Raw genomic sequence first — 21336 nt, 5'->3', positions numbered from 1 at the left:
TGCTTTTTCATACAATGACAATACCACATGTTGGATTTCTGTGTCTCTAAGCCAGTGTTCAGTAATACAAACAACTGAGCAGTTCAAAGATTGGAGCTCAACTTCTAATAGTTCTATTTTATTATTTATTGATTGCATGTTTTGATGGAGGATTGTTAAGTCTGTAGAATGCCCCATGTTACTCTTTCCAATGTTTTGTTTTCCTTTGTGACATCTGGTATATGTAATATTTGAGGTGTTAAAATCTGTTTTGTGAGTGACTGTTTCAGTATTTTTTAAAGTGCTGGAGATATTCTTTAGGCAGGGGAATGTGTTGTCTGGATTTATCCTAAAAAAGGCCTACTTTTCCTACCTATGACAGTGCAGTGTGCTCCCTGCCGCCGTTTGATAAGCAACTGCCAGCAGAAAGTTGTATACTCCTAGCTCACCTATTTATTACATAGTTTAATTCTTAATTTCTTTGCGTGTTTTTGGTACTTGTATTGTTTAATTCATAAATTTCAGGCGTATTTGAGAGTTGTAGCATCGCATTTTAGTACCCGAATAGTGTAAAATCGTGTAGTCTCCTTCCGCCGCCGAGCAGTGTGTCAGCAGTGCGCAAGTAGCAGCATTACTGCATTTACTAGGCATTTACCGTTTAAATTTTGTGTCGATTTGTTTGTGCTATCTGTAGATCAGTTCAGACGTTCTTTGCACAACAGTTTTTAGCATGGATAGGGACTGCAATCGCTGTGTTTGGATGCAGGCTGAGTTGGCATCCCAGCTTCAGGCAGTGTTGGATTCGATCACACAGCTTGAGGCTGTTGCCAATGGGCATCACTGTGGGGGTCCGGTTGGGGGTTCGTCGGGGACGGCCAGCTCATCCCACGCATCCCCCAATCGGACTATGACTGTGGTTGCCCGGGATACTGCCCACATTGAGGCTGATCCCTCACCTGTGTTAGAGTGGGAGATCGTCTCAAGGTGTGGCAGGGGGCGAAAGACATTCCGGAGGGCCGAACGGAAGGCCTCTCCAGTTTGTCTGATGAACCGGTTTCAGGCTCTGTCTTAGGCTGATACTGAGCTTCGGCCAGACACGGCTGCTTCTCCTGTTCCAGAGTTTGCCCCTCAGTCTGCAAGATCCAAGCGGTCACAGGGGGTGGGCTTACTGGTAGTTGGGAGCTCCAACGTCAGGCGCATAATGGGACCCTTAGGGATATGGCAGCAAGAGAGGGGAAGAAAACCAATGTGCACTCCGTGTGCATACCGGGGGGAGTCATTCGAGATGTGGAAAGGGTCCTTCCGGATGCCATGAAGGGTACAGGGTACACCCATCTGCAGGTGGTCGCTCATGTCGGCACCAATGATGTGTGTCGCTATGGATCGGAGGAAATCCTCTCTGGCTTCCGGCGGCTATCTGATTTGGTGAAGACTGCCAGACTCGCTAGCGGGATGAAAGCAGAGCTCACCATCTGTAGCATCGTCGACAGGACTGGCTGCAGACCTTTGGTACAGAGCTAAGTGGAGGGTCTGAATCAGAGGCTGAGACGGTTCTGCAACCGTGTGGGCTGCAGATTCCTCTACTTGCGCCATAGGGTGGTGGGGTTTCGGGTTCCGCTAGATAGATCAGGAGTCCACTACACGCAGTAAGTGGCTACACGGGTAGCAGGGGTTGTGTGGCGTGGACTGGGCGGTTTTTTAGGTTAGATGGCCTCGGGCAAGTACAGAAAGGGCAACAGCCTCAAAGGGTCAGGGCAAAGTCAGGACATGCGGGGACCAAGCAGCAATCGGTATTGTAATTGTAAACAGTCGAAGCTGCATTGGTAAAGTACCGGAACTTCAAGCACTTGTAGAAAGCACTGAAGCTGAAATTGTTATAGGTACAGAAAGCTGGCTCAAGCCAGAGATAAATTCTGCCAAAATTTTTACAAAGGCACAGACAGTGTTTAGAAAGGATAGATTGCATGCAACCAATGGTGGCGTGTTCGTCGCTGTTAGTAGTAGTTTATCCTGTAGTGAAGTAGAAGTGGATAGTTCCTATGAATTATTATGGGTGGAGGTTACACTCAACAACCGAGCTAGGTTAATAATTGGCTCCTTTTACCGACCTCCCGACTCAGCAGCATTAGTGGTAGAACAACTGAGAGAAAATTTGGAATACATCTCACATAAATTTTCTCAGCATGTTATAGTCTTAGGTGGAGATTTCAATTTACCAGATATAGACTGGGACACTCAGATGTTTGGGATGGGTGGTAGGGACAGAGCATCGAGTGACATTATACTGAGTGCACTATCCGAAAATTACCTCAAGCAATTAAACAGAGAACCGACTCAAGGAGATAACATCCTAGACCTACTGATAACAAACAGACCCGAACTTTTCGACTCAGTATGTGCAGAACAGGGAATCAGTGATCATAAGACCATTGCAGCATCCCTGAATATGGAAGTTAATAGGAATATAAAAAAAGGGAGGAAGGTTTATCTGTTTAGCAAGAGTAATAGAAGGCAGATTTCAGACTACCTAACAGTTCAAAACGAAAATTTCTGTTTCGACACTGACAATGTTGAGTGTTTATGGAAAAGTTCAAGGCAATCATAAAATGCGTTTTAGACAGGTACGTGCCGAGTAATACTGTGAGGGACGGGAAAAACCCGCCGTGGTACAACAACAAAGTTAGGAAACTACTGCGAAAGCAAAGAGAGCTTCATTGCAAGTTTAAACGTAGCCAAAACCTCTCAGACAAACAGAAGCTAAACAATGTCAAAGTTAGCATAAGGAAGGCTATGCGTGAAGCGTTCAGTGAATTCGAAAGTAAAATTCTATGTACCGACTTGACAGAAAATCCTGGGAAGTTCTGGTCTTACATTAAATCAGTAAGTGGCTCGAAACAGCATATCCAGACACTCCGGGACGATAATGGCATTGAAACAGAGGATGACACCCGTAAAGCTGAAATACTAGACACCTTTTTCCAAAGCTATTTCACAGAGAAAGACCGCACTGCAGTTCCTTCTCTAAATCCTCGCATAAACGAAAAAATGGCTGACATCAAAATAAGTGTCCAAGGAATAGAAAAGCAACTGGAATCACTCAACAGAGGAAAGTCCACTGGACCTGAGGGGATACCAATTCGATTCTACACAGAGTACATAAAAGAACTTGCCCCCCTTCTAACAGCCGTGTACCGCAATTCTCTAGAGGAGCAGAAGGTTCCAAATGATTGGAAAAGAGCACAGGTAGTCCCAGTCTTCAAAAAGGGTCATCGAGCAGATCCGCAAAACTATAGATCTATATCTCTGACGTCGATCTGTTGTAGAATTTTAGACCACGTTCTTTGCTCGAGTATCATGTCGTTTTTTGGAAACCCAGAATCTACTCTGTAGGAATCAACATGGATTCCAGAAACAGTGATCGTGTGAGACCCAACTCGCTTTATTTATTTATGAGACCCAGAAAATATTAGATACAGGCTCCCAGGTAGATGCTATTTTCCTTGACTTCCGGAAGGTGTTCGATACAGTTCCGCACTGTGAGTTTTTAGCAAACAGAACACAGCATGTTGTTATCAATGGAGAGAAGTCTACAGACGTTAAAGTAACCTCTGGCGTGCCACAGGGGAGTGTTACGGGACCATTGCTTTTCACAATATATATAAATGATCTAGTAGATAGTGTCGGAAGTTCCATGCAGCTTTTCGCGGATGATGCTGTAGTATGCAGAGAAGTTGCAGCATTAGAAAATTGTAGCGAAATGCAGGAAGATCTGCAGCGGATAGGCACTTGGTGCAGGGAGTGGCAACTGACCCTTAACATAGACAAATGTAATGTATTGTGAATACATAGAAAGAAGGATCCTTTATTGTATGATTGTATGATAGCGGAAAAAACACTGGTAGCAGTTACTTCTGTAAAATATCTGGGAGTATGCATGCGGAATGATTTGAAGTGGAATGATCATATAAAATTAATTGTTGGTAAGGTGGGTACCAGGTTGAGATTCATTGGGAGAGTCCTTAGAAAATGTAGTCCATCCACAAAGGAGGTGGCTTACAAAACACTCGTTTGACCTATACTTGAGTATTGCTCATCAGTGTGGGATCCGTACCAGATCGGGTTGACGGAGGAGATAGAGAAGATCCAAAGAAGAGCGGCGCGTTTTGTCACAGGGTTATTTGGTAACTGTGATAGTGTTATGGAAATGTTTAGCAAACTCGAGTGGCAGACTCTGCAAGAGAGGCACTCTGCATCGCGGTGTAGCTTGCTCGCCAGGTTTCGAGAGGGTACGTTTCTGGATGAGGTATCGAATATATTGCTTCCCCTTACTTATACCTCCCGAGGAGATCAGGAATGTAAAATTAGAGAGATTAGAGTGCGCACGGAGGCTTTGAGACAGTCGTTCTTCCCGCGAACCACACGCGGCTGGAACAGGAAAGGAAGGTAATGACAGTGGCACGTAAAGTGCCTTCCGCCACACACCGTTGGGTGGCTTGCGGAATGTAAATGTAAATGTAGATGTATTTGACTTTGAGTGGCCCAAGATCCATCCCCTACACTTTCATGAATCAGCTGTACCAATCTTCCCTTCCCAGTCCTGTTTAGGTGTAGGCCATGCCTAGTGAAGCCCCATCTGTTGTCCATCCCAAAGGACACCAGAAAAACATGAGCAAAGTTGGCTGTCCTCAGAGCCATCCCTAACCCCACACTGATTTGCCTCGCAGCTCCATCAAGGTGTGGTCGATCATGACGTCGGAACAGCTCAACAAAATATAAGTTGGTGCCATGAATCAGGGAAGCTATCTTGGCCAGGTCATATGCCCCATCACTGTCCAAACTGTTTCCAGCCCCGCCCACTATCACTACATGGTCCTCTTTTGTCAAGTTCTTACATAAAGACGGTCCTCTTTCATATGACTTAGCCCTGCATTTGGCTTGAAGATATTGGTGGCCTGGTATGCTGCCCCTAAACTTTACTGTAACTGAGAGCCTACACCTCGCCCATGGCTACTACCTAGCAACAGCCCTTTCTTGTTCCTAACACTTTGTACATTCCTGGGCTTCTTGGCATCGGTTGAAGTGTGCTGCACATTTCCTGCTCCTCATTCTACCTGTGGCTCTTCTCCACTTAACTCTGGCAGTGGTAGATACTTGTTTTTGGTGTTGATGATAAAACTGTCAAATTGTGTTCTCTTTCTTCCTATCCTCCTACCAGCTCCCCATTCCCAATCACCCTCTCCCCCCTATCTCCCTTGATCCTTATGAGTTCCTTCCTTGCTTCCTCCAACTATCCCTGAAGGGCACAGATTTTCGTTTCCCGTTCCCCAAGCAAAATGTTCCTACTTCATACGCTGCAGTTCCAGGAGAGATGTTCTCCCAACATTCTCCCCACTGCATCCACTCCAGTGAAAATATTTTCTACAAGGCTGGCAAAAAATCCCTCTACTCACTACCCTATAACAGCTCCCACATTTCTCACTCATGGTCAGTTTCGAAAGAATAACTAAGTTTAAAAAATGTTTTAAATTTATCAAGGATGCAAGATTGGCACGTATGTCACAAAAAATGACACAAAGGTCTTACGTGCTGTGCATCTATCTAACTAGTAAACAATATGAAATGTGTTAGTTAAATACAGTTTATAAACATTAGTAACACTTTTATTGTGACAATAGACACTGATGAAACTAATAGCAGTCTTTTTTAAATGAATTTTGCACTATCAAGAAAATGTGAATAGAATTTTTTGTGTTTATGTTATGCAAAATTTTGAGTTATGTCACGATTATCAGGACTTCAGCTAAAGAACAAGTTTTTTCAAGAACAAGCACTACTGGTATGCTAATATTCAGAATGGACACTACAGCAAGTATACAAAACAAAGAAAATTTAAAACACTGGGATTATTTCTTGTCAAATTACTACTATTCCATTCATTATCATACATTTATCCAGCATGTGACTGAAGTCACACTGTCACAGCTCCCTATGGGTTCTGATGACAAATTTGATAAACAAGAGACTGTTTGCTTTCACACTGATTCACGATTGGCATGGTTGGTGGAAGAGTTTATCATCATTCCAGATATGTCAGAGCAGCCACATGTAATGATTCACTCTTGAGGCAAGTTTTGCCAGTTTGCACAAACCAGTTGGCTGCAACTGCTTCCTGCGAGAGCTTCAGCAGAACTTTGTTGTTTCCTTTTGTAACATAGTGACCATTATCTTTCCAATGGTCATCTATTATTGAATCAACAATATTAGAAAAAAAAACATACTGCTACTTACTGTAAAGATGACTTGTTGAAATGCATTCCAGTCAGAGCTGCTGGGGGTAGTGCTCATGTGTACGTGAGGTGCGCTTGCTTATGTGAATGTGTGCATGCTTTCTTTGGTGAAGAAGGCTTTGGGCTGAAACCTATAAAGTGTGGCAGTCTTTTCGTTGTGCCTGTCTGCAACCCAATGGATTATATTTACGATGAATAGCAATCTATCCTTTACCTAATATTGTTGATATTTCAACCAGGAATTTCTATTGTTTTATTATTCAATCAAGATGATTGCCAGTGTTGAGTGGTAGATGCAGCTGTTCTGCACTCCTCTATATTGTGACTCTTCCATCCATCCCACTATGGCATTTCCAGAAGGAAAAATATGGCCCAGCAATACATGTACTGGCCACAAGGTTGACGAGAATACTAAGTGCGTGCCTTATTGCTGGCACGCTTGCCAAACACAGCAAGCAGCACAGTTCCAAGTCTATCAGTCGTGGCCTATGCCAACCATGCCACAGGATTGGATGCATGTGAATTTTACTCATCCATTTGATTGATTTTAATAGATGTATATTCTCATCTCTAATACATCATCAAAATGCAACAGACCATAAGGCCCTGGAAATTGGTTTATCTGTTGGAGGAGCCTGACAAGGTCATCACCAATAATAGGCCGCAATTTTCCTATGATGGTTTTCAATGATTTTGCATTCAGAATGGCATCAAGCACAATAGTTTAAAGCACAAATGTAAAAATCACCGACCTCCACGTCTATCAAGTCTGCATTGCTTTCTTTTATATCCTCTTATCAATTGAATCCGAGCCACTATCGAAACTTTTAGGAATTGCATGTGTGACCTCATTCTTCTTTATTAGATCCATTGCAGGTGGGCATCCCCATCTAGGCATGCAAGTTTGACATACACCTGGCTGGATATGTGGGTCCATCAGCATTTAGCAAGGATGCTAGTTCACCCTGATGGCCATACCTTGAGGCATCAGCTCCATTTGCAACATCTGACCCTAAGTGTCTCCAGATCTGTCACCCTAGTGGCAGTAACCTCACCCACCTCAAGGACCAGCAATGGCATATGTATGATCCTGTTTCACGACAACACCCCAGGTAGTGACTGAATGGAATCCCCAGTTCTTCAGCCACCATCTATAATCCCTATGGACTAAGACAAGGACAACACAGATCAGACCCCCAGTATGTATCGGGTCTGATGTCAACATAAGCAACCTGAACAACAAAAACATTCGCTCACACTTCCAAGACATACTGGTTGGTTGGTTGGTTTTGGGAGAGGAGACCAGACAGCGAGGTCATCGGTCTCATCTGATTAGGGACGGATGGGAAAGGAAGTCGGCAGTGCTCTTTGAAAGGAACCATCCCGACATTTGCCTGGAGCGATTTAGGGAAATCACAGAAAACCTAAATAAGGATGGCCGGACGCGGGATTGAGCCGTCGTCCTCCCGAATGTGAGTCCAGTGTGCTAACTACTGCGCCACCTCGCTCGGTCAAGATGTACTGTCCGAACAACTTAACAAAGCTCCAGCAACCACAGATGACATCGAACAAGAATGGACCACATTAAAGAACATCATCAAAGAAACTGCTGAGAATATTGTTGGTTTTAGTGCACGGAAAAGAAGTTACTGGTTTGATGACAACCATGGAGAAATCCAAGCCATGATCATGCAAAGTGGGATGCTTACCTATCCCTTGCTCAAGATCCATCCTGCACAGAAAAGAAAGCACACTTTCAAGAACTAAAGCAGAAATGTCAAAGTGAAATACGCGTAATCAAGAACAAATGGTGGCAACAGAAAGCCACAGAACTCCAAAATCTTTCCTATGCAAGGAACCTGCGTGGCTTCTACACTAGTATTAAAGAGCTGTATGAACCTATTCGCTCCTCATCTGGAACACTGAAAGCTGCTGACAACTCCACCATTCTTACTGAAAGTCAGGACATCTTAAATCGTTGGAAAGAGCACTTCAGCTCACTGTTAAACCGCCCTTCTACTACCGCTAGAGATTTTCTCAAAAATGTCCCACAGCACCATCCAAAACCCTGGATGGCTGATCCTCCAACATTTCAAGAATTCTGCAAGGCACTCAAGAGTGTGAAACCTGGGAAGGCTCCTGGACCTGACAGTATCCCGATGGAGCTTACTGAGGGTGGCAGCTTGCCTCTAAAAACTAGACTCTTCTCACTCATTCTATTGATGTGGGAAACCCGCAAGGTACCAGCTGACTTGAAGAAATCCAGAATTGTCACCATTTTCAAGAAGGGCGACAGAAGTGTCTGTGGTAACTACCGGGGAATATCTCTACTCTCTGTCACTGGCAAAATTTTTGCAAGAATCCTTTTAAATCGCCTCCAGACACTTTCAGAGACTATACTACCCGAGTCTCAATACGGGTTTCGACCTTCAAGAGGGACAATTGATATGATTTTCTGTGCGCGACAACTACAGGAGAAGTGCAAAGAACAGCAAAAGCCTTTACTACTTGTTTTCTGCGATCTAGAAAAGGCCTTTGATACAGTTCCCAGAGAAGCCATGTGGATGGTCTTAAAACGCTTCAGCTGCTCTGAACATTTTGTTGACCTGATTGAAGTTCTCCACGATGATATGACTGGACAGGTCCTCTGCCAGAATGAAACGACTGTTGAATTCCCAATAACAAGTGGGCTTAAACAAGGATGCGTTCTTGCACCAACATTATTTGCATTGTATCTGGCAGCTATGCTTTATGAGACAACTGTAAACAATGCAGGAATAGAACTAAAGTACAGGTTTGATGGAGGATTATTCAACCAGTCCAGACTCCATTCAAAAAGGTTCACCAGTACCACTCATGTGACAGAGCTGCAGTATGCTGATGACAATGCTTCTCCAGCTCTTTCACCTGCAGAGTTGCAGCTGTCAGTTGATTCCTTCAGCAGGGCGTACGAATGATTTGGTCTCTCCATCAATATTCCAAAGACAAAGGTGATGGCGCAGCCAACTAATGGCTCCTCCGTTCCTGACTTCAGCATATCCATTTATGATACACCCTTGGAACATGTGGACCATTTCCTCTACCTGGGAAGCATACTGTCATCTAACTGCTGCCCGCATCTCGTGGTTGTGCGGTAGCATTCTCGCTTCCCACGCCTGGGTTCCCAGTTCGAATCCCGGCGGGGTCAGGGATTTTCTCTGCCTCGTGATGGCTGGGTGTTGTGTGCTGTCCTTAGGTTAGTTAGGTTTAAGTAGTTCTAAGTTCTAGGGGACTGATGACCATAGATGTTAAGTCCCATAGTGCTCAGAGCCACTTGAACAATCTAACTGCTCATCTGGAAAAGATGTGGAAAATAGATTATGTGCTGCCCATGTAGCATTTGGACGTCTTACAAAGCGTGTCTTCCTGAATAAAGACCTAACATTGTACATCAAACTGCTGGTGTACAAAGCTGTAGTCATTTCCACCCTGCTATATGGTTGCGAAACCTGGACATTATATCGCTGTGATCTGAAAAAACTAGAATGCTTCAACCAACAGAAGCTAAGATATATCATGAGCCTGAAATGGAATGACTTCATATCCAACACGGCTGTTCTTGAGAAAGCAAAAATGTATAGCATGGAAGCTCTTATCATTGGGCATCAACTAAGATGGGTCGGACATGTCCAGCGGATGAAAAATGACAGACTTCCACGCCAAATGCTGTACAGCGAAGTGAGCACAGGTAAAAGGCCACGAGGTGCCCCTCTCAAACGTTATAATGATCAGTACAAGAAAAATCTGAAAAACTTGAACATTGATCCGAGTAACTGGTCCACAATAGCAGAAGACCGAAGTCGCTGGCACTAAGTTACCTCAAATGCTCTTCAAAACTTTGAGCTGGAACGTCGAAGAATGGAGGATGACAAACGCCGGAGACGTAAACTCCTCCAGGCTCAGCTACGTCCTCCACCTTCCATCAGCTGTAATGTCTGTGGCCGCCTGTTCCACGCTAGGATTGGATTGCTAAGCCATCAACGACACTTCCACGCCTGAACCGTGACATAAGGAAATCTCAGGAGAGAAATGAAAACTCGGATACGAGTATCAGCCGACGACGATGTCTGATCCACAGCCTTCTCTGAAATCAGCAGGAAGCCACAATTCTGAACCAGTATAGCCTCTTGCCTCTCCAGTGCCAGATCCAATCACTGCTCCTGTAGCACTGGCAGCATCCAAAACCACAGTCCGGCTTTTGCGTCAGGTCACATTTTGCCCACCTCATTCTCCCCTGCATCAGCCAGTAACGTTCCAGCCTTATGGACCAACTAATGAGGAGAGGTGTCCAGTAATCCTGCCAGACAAATCAATGGATCATTTAATATAATTACACAGCACGGTCCCTCGGTATGACATGGAAGTATATATCTGCTGGCACAAGTCATTTGGTGAAACACCTGTGGCAGATCTAAGGTCTGCTGTGAACTGCAAAGGCCTCACTTGTCACAACTAGCCATATTTGTAGCATGTTTCCCAATAAACCTGTGAACAACAACCATGTGCTACGTGGTTTACTCTTTGTCTTTTTTGGCTCAAGCATGGACTTGCAGGTGTTCCAAATATGACTCTCAGTTCAATTGACAGTTTTCAGTGAATGAACCAACAGCAAGTGGATGCACCAAGAAAATGATTCATATTCAAATATTTCACAGTCAAATTCACAAACAGTTTTCTCCTGCACTAATATGTGAGCTGTTCAACAAACTTCTAGATTACTGTATTGACCAAGAGGTTCCACCTCCAGAAGTGTTTAATTTTGTGTATTTTCGGAAGAGTAAAACTTTCTGTGATTTGTGCTTGATAAAATCTGTGTTGCTGAAGAAAATCATGACAGGATGTTACATATGTGAAACAAAGCTGAAAACATTGGAAGATTTCAAATAGGTTATGTAATTACAAGACAGAGATTTTGAAATCACATTTTAAACTGCATAACATTTCCAGTCCTCCCTCATGAACTATGGACCTTGCCATTGGTGGGGTGGCTAGAGTGCCTCAGTGATACAGATACCCGTACTGTAAGGGCAACCACATCAGAGAGGGATCTGTTGAGAGGTCAGACAAACAAATGGTTCCTCAAGGGGCTCAGCAGCCTTTTCAGTACTTGCAGGGGCAACAGTCTGTATGGCTGATTGATCTGGTCTTGTAACATAACCAAAACAGCCTTGCTGTGCTGGCACTGTGAACACTTGAAAGCATAGGGAAACTACACTGTAATTTTTCCTGATGACTTGCAGCTCTTCTGTATCGTTAAATGATAATGACATCCTCTTGGGTAAAATATTCTGGAGATAAAATAGTGCCCCACTCAGATCCTACTTAGAAGGGTTTCGCCATCAAGATAAACAGAACTGGCATTCTACAAATCAGAGTGTGAAATATTAGATACCTTAATCAGACACATGGGTTAGAAAATTTAAAAAGAGAAGTGGCTAGGTTGAAGTAAGATATAGCAGAAATGAGTGAATTTTGGTGGCTGCAAGAACAGAACTATGGATCAAGTGAACATAGGGTTATAAATATCCAATCAAACAGGTGTACTGAAGGAATACGTTTAATAATGAATAAGAAAGTAGGAATGCCGTTAAGTTACTTTGAAGAGCATAGTGAAAGCATTAAAGCAGCCAAGGTAGACATGAAGCACACACCCCCACTGTAGAATAAGTTTGTACACCAATTAGCTCTGCAGATAATGAAAGGGTAGAAGAAATATGTGGTGAGATAAAGAAATTATTCAGTTACTTAAGGGAGACGAAAATTTAATAGTGATGGGGTTTGGAATTCAATAGTAGGAAAAGAAAGAGAAGGAAAAAATGGTAGGTGAATATGAACTGGAGGGAAAGAAATGAAAGAGGAAGCCGCCTGGTAGAATTCTGCCCAGAACACACTTTGATTGCTAACACTTGGTTTAAGATCACGAAAGAAGCAAGCAAATGGAAAAAAAGAATTCTAAAAAAAAAAATTATGTGACAGAAAATGCAAAATGCAAAGTTGTACAATAATGCATGACTTGTGGAAATGACTATGAAAATAAAAGAGAAGTAGCTCTATGAATATCAAGAGCTCAGATGACAAGTGAGTTCTGGGCACACAAGCAAAGCTGGATCAGTGAGAGGAATGTACAGAAGGGCCATCCAAGGAAAATGAACTTGACAGTAATATTTAGAAAGGGGAGAGGAAGTAAATGGAGATGAGACATACGATACTGCGATAAGAACTTGACAGAACACTGAAAGACCCACATCAAAACAAGACCCCTGGTGTAGAAGACTGTCCTTCAGAATTGCTGAAATCCTTGGGAGAGCCAGCCACAACAAAACTAGTCCACCTGGTGTGCAAAGATATACAAGACAGAAGAAATACCCTCACACTTTAGGAAGTCAGCATCTAGGTGAAAACAAACTGTGTTCACACAAATACATCTTGTAGGCAGAAACCATTTGAGCACATGAGAATATTAACTACAGCCTCACCTTGCAATACATTTATTCACTGACAAATTTTCAGTCAACAATTCGTACAGTTTAAAAGTAATAAGAAATATTCACAAATATGATACTAGAAGAAAAATGATTCCTACATTCCTCTAGAGAATCTATCTTTGGCACAGACAGAAATGAAATATATAGTTCTAAATTTATTTCATAATTTGCAATGGAACTAAATATTAACAGAAAGCAGAAGTGTTTTCAAATTGAGGTTAAAGTTATTCCTCCATAAAAACTACTTCTATACAATAAAAGAATTCATGAATAGAAATAACTAGTCAGTTACAAAGCTGTAAAAGGCCAGCATGTAGCTGTATAACTATATTTGTTTTTAATTGTTTTTGAAATTTATTATTCAATTAACAGATTCAACATCACACTTTATATCACTGATATTTTCTTTAGAGGTAATTATCTAAATATTGTAGATACGTAAATATGGTGCCAACCAGCAAAATGTGTGCAAATTATTGAACTGGTGCACACTTATATGGTAGGAGGTCAGTTGGTCCTTGCATTGCCCAACATATTGCATGTTACATGCTAGAAGTGACAGTTTTAATGACTATGTATCAGGAAAAAGTAAACAGAATTAAGAAAATCTGTCATTGTGTTGAAAACTTAATTTAAAAAGCTCAAAAGAAGGTATGGTAGCATGAGGGGAAGGGACATGGGTAAGATGTGGTTTGAAACCACATACAGAAATGTCTTTGGTCCACTAAAATGGCCGTCCTCAAGTGATTCTCAGTGAAAGTACACCTAAGCCTATAGATGGCTGAATATTCTTGAATATTTTACTTCAGCTGCATATAGAGTTAACCACTGCATTAATGTGGTTTGCTTTGACTTTGTGTCATGCTGCAAAGAAGAAAGTTAATAAGCAATATGAATGGAATCTAACATGTTTGGATATCAGAGTTTGTAAGGGAACTATAACCAGTATTTCAAAATTTGAGTACAGGAAAGGTCCTCTACAAGCTGATCATTGTATGGTTTAAAATCTGGTTGCAAACTTAAATGAATACAATTAATGGTGCCAAATCACAAACTTACCCTCGATGTTCCAGTGTCTTGATGTTGAATCCAAGTGTTGGTGATATGGTATCTATTTCCTCACCATTAAACCTTTTAAGAATGGTTGTTTTGCCTGCATTGTCTAGTCCTCTGAAAAAATGGCTAAGGTCATTTCCATAAATAAATATACTTCTGACACAAAGAATTTCATACAAACAGGTCTCTGATTACAAAGTACATGATGTGTGTGTATAACAACATATCACTGTTAAAAAATTATTATACACATAATAATTTTCCATTAAAGGCTGTGTAATTTTTTCCCCAGGTTCATCTGGCACAGGTCAACTGAAAACAACAGAACCAGCATTTGGATTTGATCTGAGGTGTAACAGTGTTGTCTTGTATGAAATCACTGTGGTGCAGCATCTTGCAGGTTATGCTTGCAAAGGGCATGTTGGAGTAAAAGGTGGCACACACTAGCATGGGATGTTCGGGTTCCTATATTGTTTGTGAATTATGTAAGTGTAGCATTGGCCTTAGTGCCGCATGATAAGTATAAAGGGATTTGTTTTTGTTGATTTGTCAGTGAGTTATTTTAAGGTCACATGTTATTGGCTAGTGATTTGTTTTTGGTTTTGTGATTGTTAGTTAATAATGTTTTTAATGGTTTGAAACTTCATTTTTGTGGTTTTTGTTTGGTACTAGGTATGAATCATACAATGAAATTTACTAGTTGTTGGTTAAGGGCCAGCCTAGCTTTATTTGTCAGATACGAGAGTTGTTTCTCATGATTTTGTGGTTTGGGTTGGTAGCTTGAGTTCATATTTAGCAGTTTATAGTTATTTTGGCTGGTTAGATTTTAATAATAGTCATTTCTCCAGTAGTTGTGGTTTGTTGCCATCGTGAATCTCATTTGAACTATGTAGGCCAAGTGAAATTTCAGGTACAATATTGTTTGAGCTTCTCCTTCTTCTTCCTATATACTGTAAAATATTTTTTAAAGACGAAGACTCTGAAGATTAGCCCTTATCCTGCACACAGCAGCAAAGATTACAGCTTTTAAAAGGATTAGAAAACCAGGTTAGATTATTTATAGATTCCTCTGAGGAACATTAGGAGTTGTCCTTCTCATGCTTCATCCAAGTGCAGTTTTCCACAAACCAATTCGTTCCCACATGCAATAAGCTTTGTTCTTTTGAGTTAGGTTTGTAAAGGTGATTTCCCTTTCCCTTCCTTTGACATATGGGTATCATACCAATTAAGTAACCATATTGAAAGCATGATCAGCGAAGTCTATAAATCTTACTTTTATGTGTTTGGAATGAGTGGGGAATGAATACTTGATCCAGACCATAGTATATTTTTTTCAAAAGGTAACCACATAACGCATGAGCTTCCCCTCAGGTCCATGAACTGATCATCATTAACCCATGAGACAAAACAATGGTATGAAATTTCATACAGTACACCGATATTTGGCCTACTGATCTTGGCCTGCGCACCAGCACCTTTTCCTGCCAATTTCTAACACGGATATTTCTTAAACATTTTTCTAATCCCTTACCTCAGTGTCTACTGTCACTACGGTTTCGGTCCCTCAATTTCTGGTACGAGAAAACAGAACACCTACCTGTTAAGTGATTTCCTGGATATTGATACAGGCACAGTTAAAAGTATAATTTCATGAGCTGTGTGTGTGTGTTGACAAAATTGAATTAATTGTCACCCAGTATGACTTAGAGAAATATATTATTACAACAGAAACTCCTACAGGTTCAGAATGACAGCGTCGTTGGTGCCGAGTACGTAATTTATACCATACCACTCTCTTTTGGACCTGTCGCGTTTCAGTCAGTTCATTGGGGTACAATATGCAAGCTCAAACGGAAAGATGTATGGGTTCTTATTCTCAAAGCCTATCATCAGCATACACACGTTAAAACTGCACTAAGTACTCTGCAATAATCAGAAAATAGGTAGAAGGCTTTCTGATGAAAAATTCACGAGGTAAATAAAGGATACAACATTAGTATTCTTATTTCCTTTTCTTTCATCTTCATTTTCTTCAAGACGGTGAGAAGACCCATTCCGGCTGTCAAGCACAATTTCCCGGATGATTAAATAAAATTCAAAACTACTTTTCAAACTATTGTGTTAAACATACATAAACAAGTCATTCAACTGTCCTCAAGTGTCAACAGTGTAAGAAGTTGGTATCTCTCACGTATTCGATATGTATGTTAACAGTAGATGTAATGAGCGTGTTATCGTGTCATTTGGAATGAGATCCCTCTTGTAAGAACCATGATTTATTCTATTAAATATTACAGATGTTGCGTACTAAACGTGAGGAATGTATTTTGCAGGTTATTCACGCGTGTAAGCACTGATCGGAATTCGGATGTTGGCAGCACCCGCAAACAAAGGACTGATATTTAGTTTAGTTGGATTGTTCGAGAAAGGGTTAAGGGCTTTCGCTACTACAGAAAATTACATCTTTTTGGATGTTACAGTGTGATATTCCTATGAAAAATGCTTGAGAAAATCTGGAAACTGTTGTCATACTGGTACCTACAGTATGAACTCGTTACGTGTATGTACGTTTTCGAGCCCTGGGAAAAGAAGTTACTGAGTATCCTTTTTAGTGTTGGGTACAATAATAGTAGATAAGTACTTGGATGCGCGAAGCTTGTTGAAATTAAATTTAATACTTAAATTTGTGTTTGATATTTCCTTAACAGTTTATAAAGATGGGATGATTGTTATCATTGTAGCACTTATTTGCTATTCGTCGTATGTTTATCTACCACATTACACAATGTCGCTGCTGGCTCATTTCAGGATTTTTGACAGCAGTAGCTTAGGAGTTGACTATCACTACACAAATAATAGGGATAGATAATTGGAACATTTCTATTAACAGTATTGAATAGACTGAGAAACAGATATCCATTGATGTCATGTACTGTTCATATTCCTTGTGAAGCACCTTAACATTTGTAAATAATTAAAGTCTTGTATTTTTTTATAAAGCATGTATCTATTGTTTTTTAAACCCAGTACCAGTCGCAACTGTATTATAATGTCGTGCACCCAATTGTTGGAAATGTATAATAATTGATGAGAGAGAAGATGCTGTAGTTTATTAGATTACTAGAACTTGACAGGTGCTGATTATTCTGTACATAAGGCTGATAAGTAATTGATGTGTGTTAATATGTTGAGGCGTACTTAATGTTTCCTTTTTTCTGACAAGAAGGAAAATACGTTACAAAGTGATTTAAACTCTTTATTTGTAACAAGTTTAGTGTTACATACTGGTGATTTCTTATGTTTTAAGTAAGATTGTAATGACGGTAATAACACTTCAGCAAAATTGTGCCAAGCTTCTCCTCAGTAATGAGAAAACACAGTGAAGAATGGATCTATGTTTATATTCCATACAGTTTTTTTGATTAGTAATTTGAAAATATGGGAGAATAGTTCTCAAACATAGTTGTACAATAATTCATTTACTAATTACAATCTTATATTTTTGAAGCAGCATTTGTTTTCTAAGTTAAAATTTCTGCTGTATCAACTTACAATAAAGAGTTTGATGAATGACTGCTTTATTTTGTCTGAAAGTTCTTTCTCAGGTTTACACTGTACATTAGTTGTGATATTTTTGTACGTTATATACTTTGCTCATCATAAAATTAAAAAGTTTATATTTGATATTTTTGTTTTGTTGTGGTTCATGAAAAAGAGGGAAAAATTATGCATACCTGACTTCCTGTTGTTGAATTGGAGGTGTGCTTTGTTGAAAAGTTTACTGAAGTTTCTTTGATATTGCTGTTAGTAGTAGACTTATCAGGACTGTGTAGTACCTTTTGTGTGATTGTTTTTATGATTTTCCATCACAAATCAAGATTTGCAATAACACCTCACTTGCTGTTAATTTGTAGATTTTACAAGTTGCAGGAAAGTCAGGGTTTACTTTTTAAACTTGGAAAATATTTTGTATTAATTCTATTATTTTATTTTTGATTTTTTTAAGTTAAAATATTTTAGTTATGAGATAAAGACTGCTCTCTTTCCTTTACATATTTAAGCAATGTTAGTGAATCTCATATCACATAAAAGGCTGAGATTGTTACTGCAATTGATTTTTGTTAAGAAAAGACCCTCAAGACCTTGACTATCTTAAAGTAGCTTGGCTAGGTGATGGATGTACCATTTCTGTTTGAGTGCAGTATATTGAAGATGAGGTGTGAGACTAGAGTTGGAGTACAGGAGGAGAGAAGCTAGTGAGCTACCTTGTAGCATCCTTTATCTGTATGCTAAAATTTCAGTAGACACAACCTAGGTCAGACAATTGTTTATGTACAGGTAGTACACTGAACTCGTGCATGCAACAAACTTTGTACTAGATCTCATGTGTTTTTACATATACTTTTTGTACTGAATGTGTTTTCTAGTAATATAATATGTCTGCAGACTGTGGAAGCTATCATGGCAAAGTGAGAAAGTGAGTAGTAGGATTTATTATGAGGATTGTACTAAATTGGTTCACTGGGTTGATTGTTCAGAGGAAGCCCTCGAAGAAGCTACAGAGGCTGTTTCTTGGCATTACAAGATGTGCAATGGTTATGGAGGATCAGGAAAGAAAGATCTGTGCACTTTAGTCACAGTAGGAAGCAGCCAAGTACAACCTACAGAGAATGAAAGGAAGTGGTTGGGAACTAGCAGCTAGTAGGAGAGCACAGCCTGGCAGTTTTGTTGCAAGTTCCAGAAACAGATTGCTACTGTCATAGTTGGGATGAGCCTCCAGCAGAAATATAGGTAGAAATGTGCACCATGATATGGATGCTAGGAAGAAGAAAGTGCTGCTACTTGGTAGTTGTCGTGCCAGAGAGTAAATGAGTAGTTAGATTATTAGATCACCAGCTGCTTTTTCCAAGCCAACTGCAGGGCACAATCAGGTGAAAGAGTATTTTCATACAAGAATTTCACTAAAGATAATCGGGTAGTAATAGTGGGTAGGACAGGGAATACCTGGAGAGAGAGACCGTGCACAGACAGGTCGAGACCCAAAGAAAATAGCCCCTTAATTTGTGCCATGAATGAGCACCTATCAAACTGTAAATGGTGCTGATGACTGCATCCAAGATGAGAATGCATTGTTGACAGTTGAGGATATGGGATGAGGTTACACTAGGTCTCAATAGTATAGATTGGTGAACCTCGTTATAAGATTGTAGGTGGTCAGGGTGGGCCATGCATGGTAAAGTTCCTGTTGGCACATTGGTAGGAAAAGTGGGCTTTTTTTAATGTGATAGATCATGACAACAGGATCCCCTGCCTGAAAAGTATCTCAATCAGTGTAGAGGAACAAACTACAATGGAGAACACACACACACCAGTAATAGGAAAGAAGAAAAATATTTGAGGACATACAAAGCAGAAATGTGCACAGTTACCAATACTGCTTCAGTATATGCAGCCTAAAATAAAGTACAGGCAGCGAAGTTGGTTTACAGGCATCGAACGTGAGTGGTATCTAGTATAGGTCACTGGTGTAGATACACTGAAATACAGCATGTACTATCACTAGAACTATCATAAACAATGGGGGATTGTATGTTTGCATCAAAAATGGGATCTTTCTTAAAGCCAGGCAAGACCTGATCAGTGTAGATAGAAATTTTGAAATGTCAGTCATTGAACTAACAAATCGTACATCAACAAAAAGTAATTGACAATGTGGACATATTTTTCAACAAATTGACTGAACCCTGGACAGTCACCAAGCGAGGTGGTGCACATAGGACTCGCATTCAGGAGGAGTATGGTTCGAACCCATGTTGGGCCATCCTGATTTTGGTTTTCTGTGATTTCTCTAAATTGCTTTAGGCAAATGCGAGGATGGTTCCTCTGAAAGGGCATGACTAAATTCCTTCCCCGATGCAAGCTTCTGCTCCATCTCTAATTACCTAGTTGTCGATAGGACTAATCTCCTCCTCCTCCTCCTCCTCCTCCTCGACAGCCTTAGCTCCAGCAACTAATAGAATCTTATATCATTATCTTGATGTGTTATGGTTGAAATTGGTGAAAAGTGTCTAAACATTTTTAGCACTTTTGGTATTGCACAATGTTAAATGATGTTATGAGGCTAACCAAAAATTCAACTTGGAGAAAACTGAATTGTGGTGATGGTGCTGATGCTGCTGCAGGTGCTGGTATCCCAGCCTTACCAGCTCAAAAGCCCACCAGAATGAATGGACCTAGATGACAGCAGCTAAGTCACACTCCTAATATTTGCTAGCACTGCTGTAGCCACCTCGGCACTAGGCGCCTGTAGCCTGCCATAAAGCTAGCAGCGCAGGAGCTCGTATCTCAGTCATGTTTCTACTGCACTTTCATATTGTTCATTGTATTCAGTGTTGCTTGGTTCCTGATATTGCTACATCTAGGCTCTTGATTTGGTTCACTTTACAGACTTGCCATTCTGTCAAGTTGTCTTTGTAGTCTGTCCCTAACTGTCGTTGTCTTTCTGTGGTTTTCGGTGGTCGTATCTGAATACTGGTTCGAAGTTTCTTTCATTACCAGATTGACCGATCTTGATGCCTCAGGATGTATCATATAAACTGATCCTTTCATTTACTCACCTTATACCATAAATTTCTTTTTCCCCAATTTGATTCAGTACCATTCATTTGTTATTTGATCTACTCTTCAACATCCTTCTTGACTGAATTGTCTTTTGTCTATATTTCACTTCCATACAAGCCTACACTCCAAACAATTAATTTCCGAAAATATCTGCTAACACTTAAATTTATATTCATAGTTTAATCTTTTTCTTTTTCAGAGATGCATTTTTGTTATTGCCAGTATGTATTTTATATCTCCCCTTTCTGAGCTAGCATCAGTTTCTGTCCCAAACAGCAAAACAAATCAACTACTTTTAATGTGTCATTTCATAATCTAATTTCCACGGCCTCACTTGAAATAATTCAGCTACGTTCCATTACACTTAATTTACTGATGTCCATCTTATAATTGCCTTTCAAGACACTGTCCATTCCGTTCAACTGCTCTTCAAAGTCCTTTGCTGTATCTGAGAATTACAGTATCATCAGCAAACCTTAAGGTTTTTATTTTTTCCTCCCCCAGCTCTAATCCGTTCTCCAGATTTTTATTTGGTTTCCTTTAGTGCTTGCTCAATGTTCAGGGTAAATAACAGCGGGAATAGGCTACACCTCTGTCTAATGCCTTTCTAGACCACGGCTTCCATTTCACACCACTCAACTCTTATAACTGAGTCTGGTTTCCATAAAAGTTGTAAATAATCTTTTCACCCCCTTTATTTTAGCCCCAGCACCTTCAGTCCACATTGTCAAAAGCTTCCTCTAAATATACAAATACTAAAAACATAGGTTTGTCATTCTTCAGCCTATCTTTAGGATAAGTCGTAGGGTCAGTATTGCTGGCAAGTACATACATTTCTCCAGAACCAAAATTAATCTTCGTAAGGTCGA

General features: G+C 40.5%; 1 protein-coding gene and 1 long non-coding RNA gene across 2 annotated transcripts in view; one reads left to right on the top strand and one right to left on the bottom strand.

Moving 5' to 3' along the window:
• Positions 1 to 15997, bottom strand: part of LOC126266791 (ADP-ribosylation factor-like protein 2) — an 86200-nt gene extending 70203 nt beyond the window's left edge. Inside the window, exons 1-2 of the mRNA XM_049971334.1 lie at positions 15836 to 15997; positions 13850 to 13960 (exon numbers count right to left, since the gene is read on the bottom strand). Of these exons, the coding sequence (XP_049827291.1) occupies positions 13850 to 13960; positions 15836 to 15900 (176 nt within the window). The 5' untranslated portion in view covers positions 15901 to 15997. The remainder of the gene's footprint in view (positions 1 to 13849; positions 13961 to 15835) is intronic.
• A 31-nt stretch (positions 15998 to 16028) lies between these two features.
• On the top strand, positions 16029 to 16315 carry LOC126266792 (uncharacterized). Its single transcript, XR_007548924.1, has 2 exons — positions 16029 to 16108; positions 16180 to 16315. It is a non-coding gene; the product is annotated as an uncharacterized LOC126266792 (long non-coding RNA).
• The last annotated feature ends 5021 nt before the right edge of the window (positions 16316 to 21336 follow it).

This window comes from Schistocerca gregaria, chromosome 4 (assembly GCF_023897955.1).
Source record: "Schistocerca gregaria isolate iqSchGreg1 chromosome 4, iqSchGreg1.2, whole genome shotgun sequence".
In the NCBI taxonomy this organism is placed as follows: Eukaryota; Metazoa; Arthropoda; class Insecta; order Orthoptera; family Acrididae; genus Schistocerca; species Schistocerca gregaria.
This window is presented reverse-complemented; position numbering and strand designations above follow the sequence as displayed.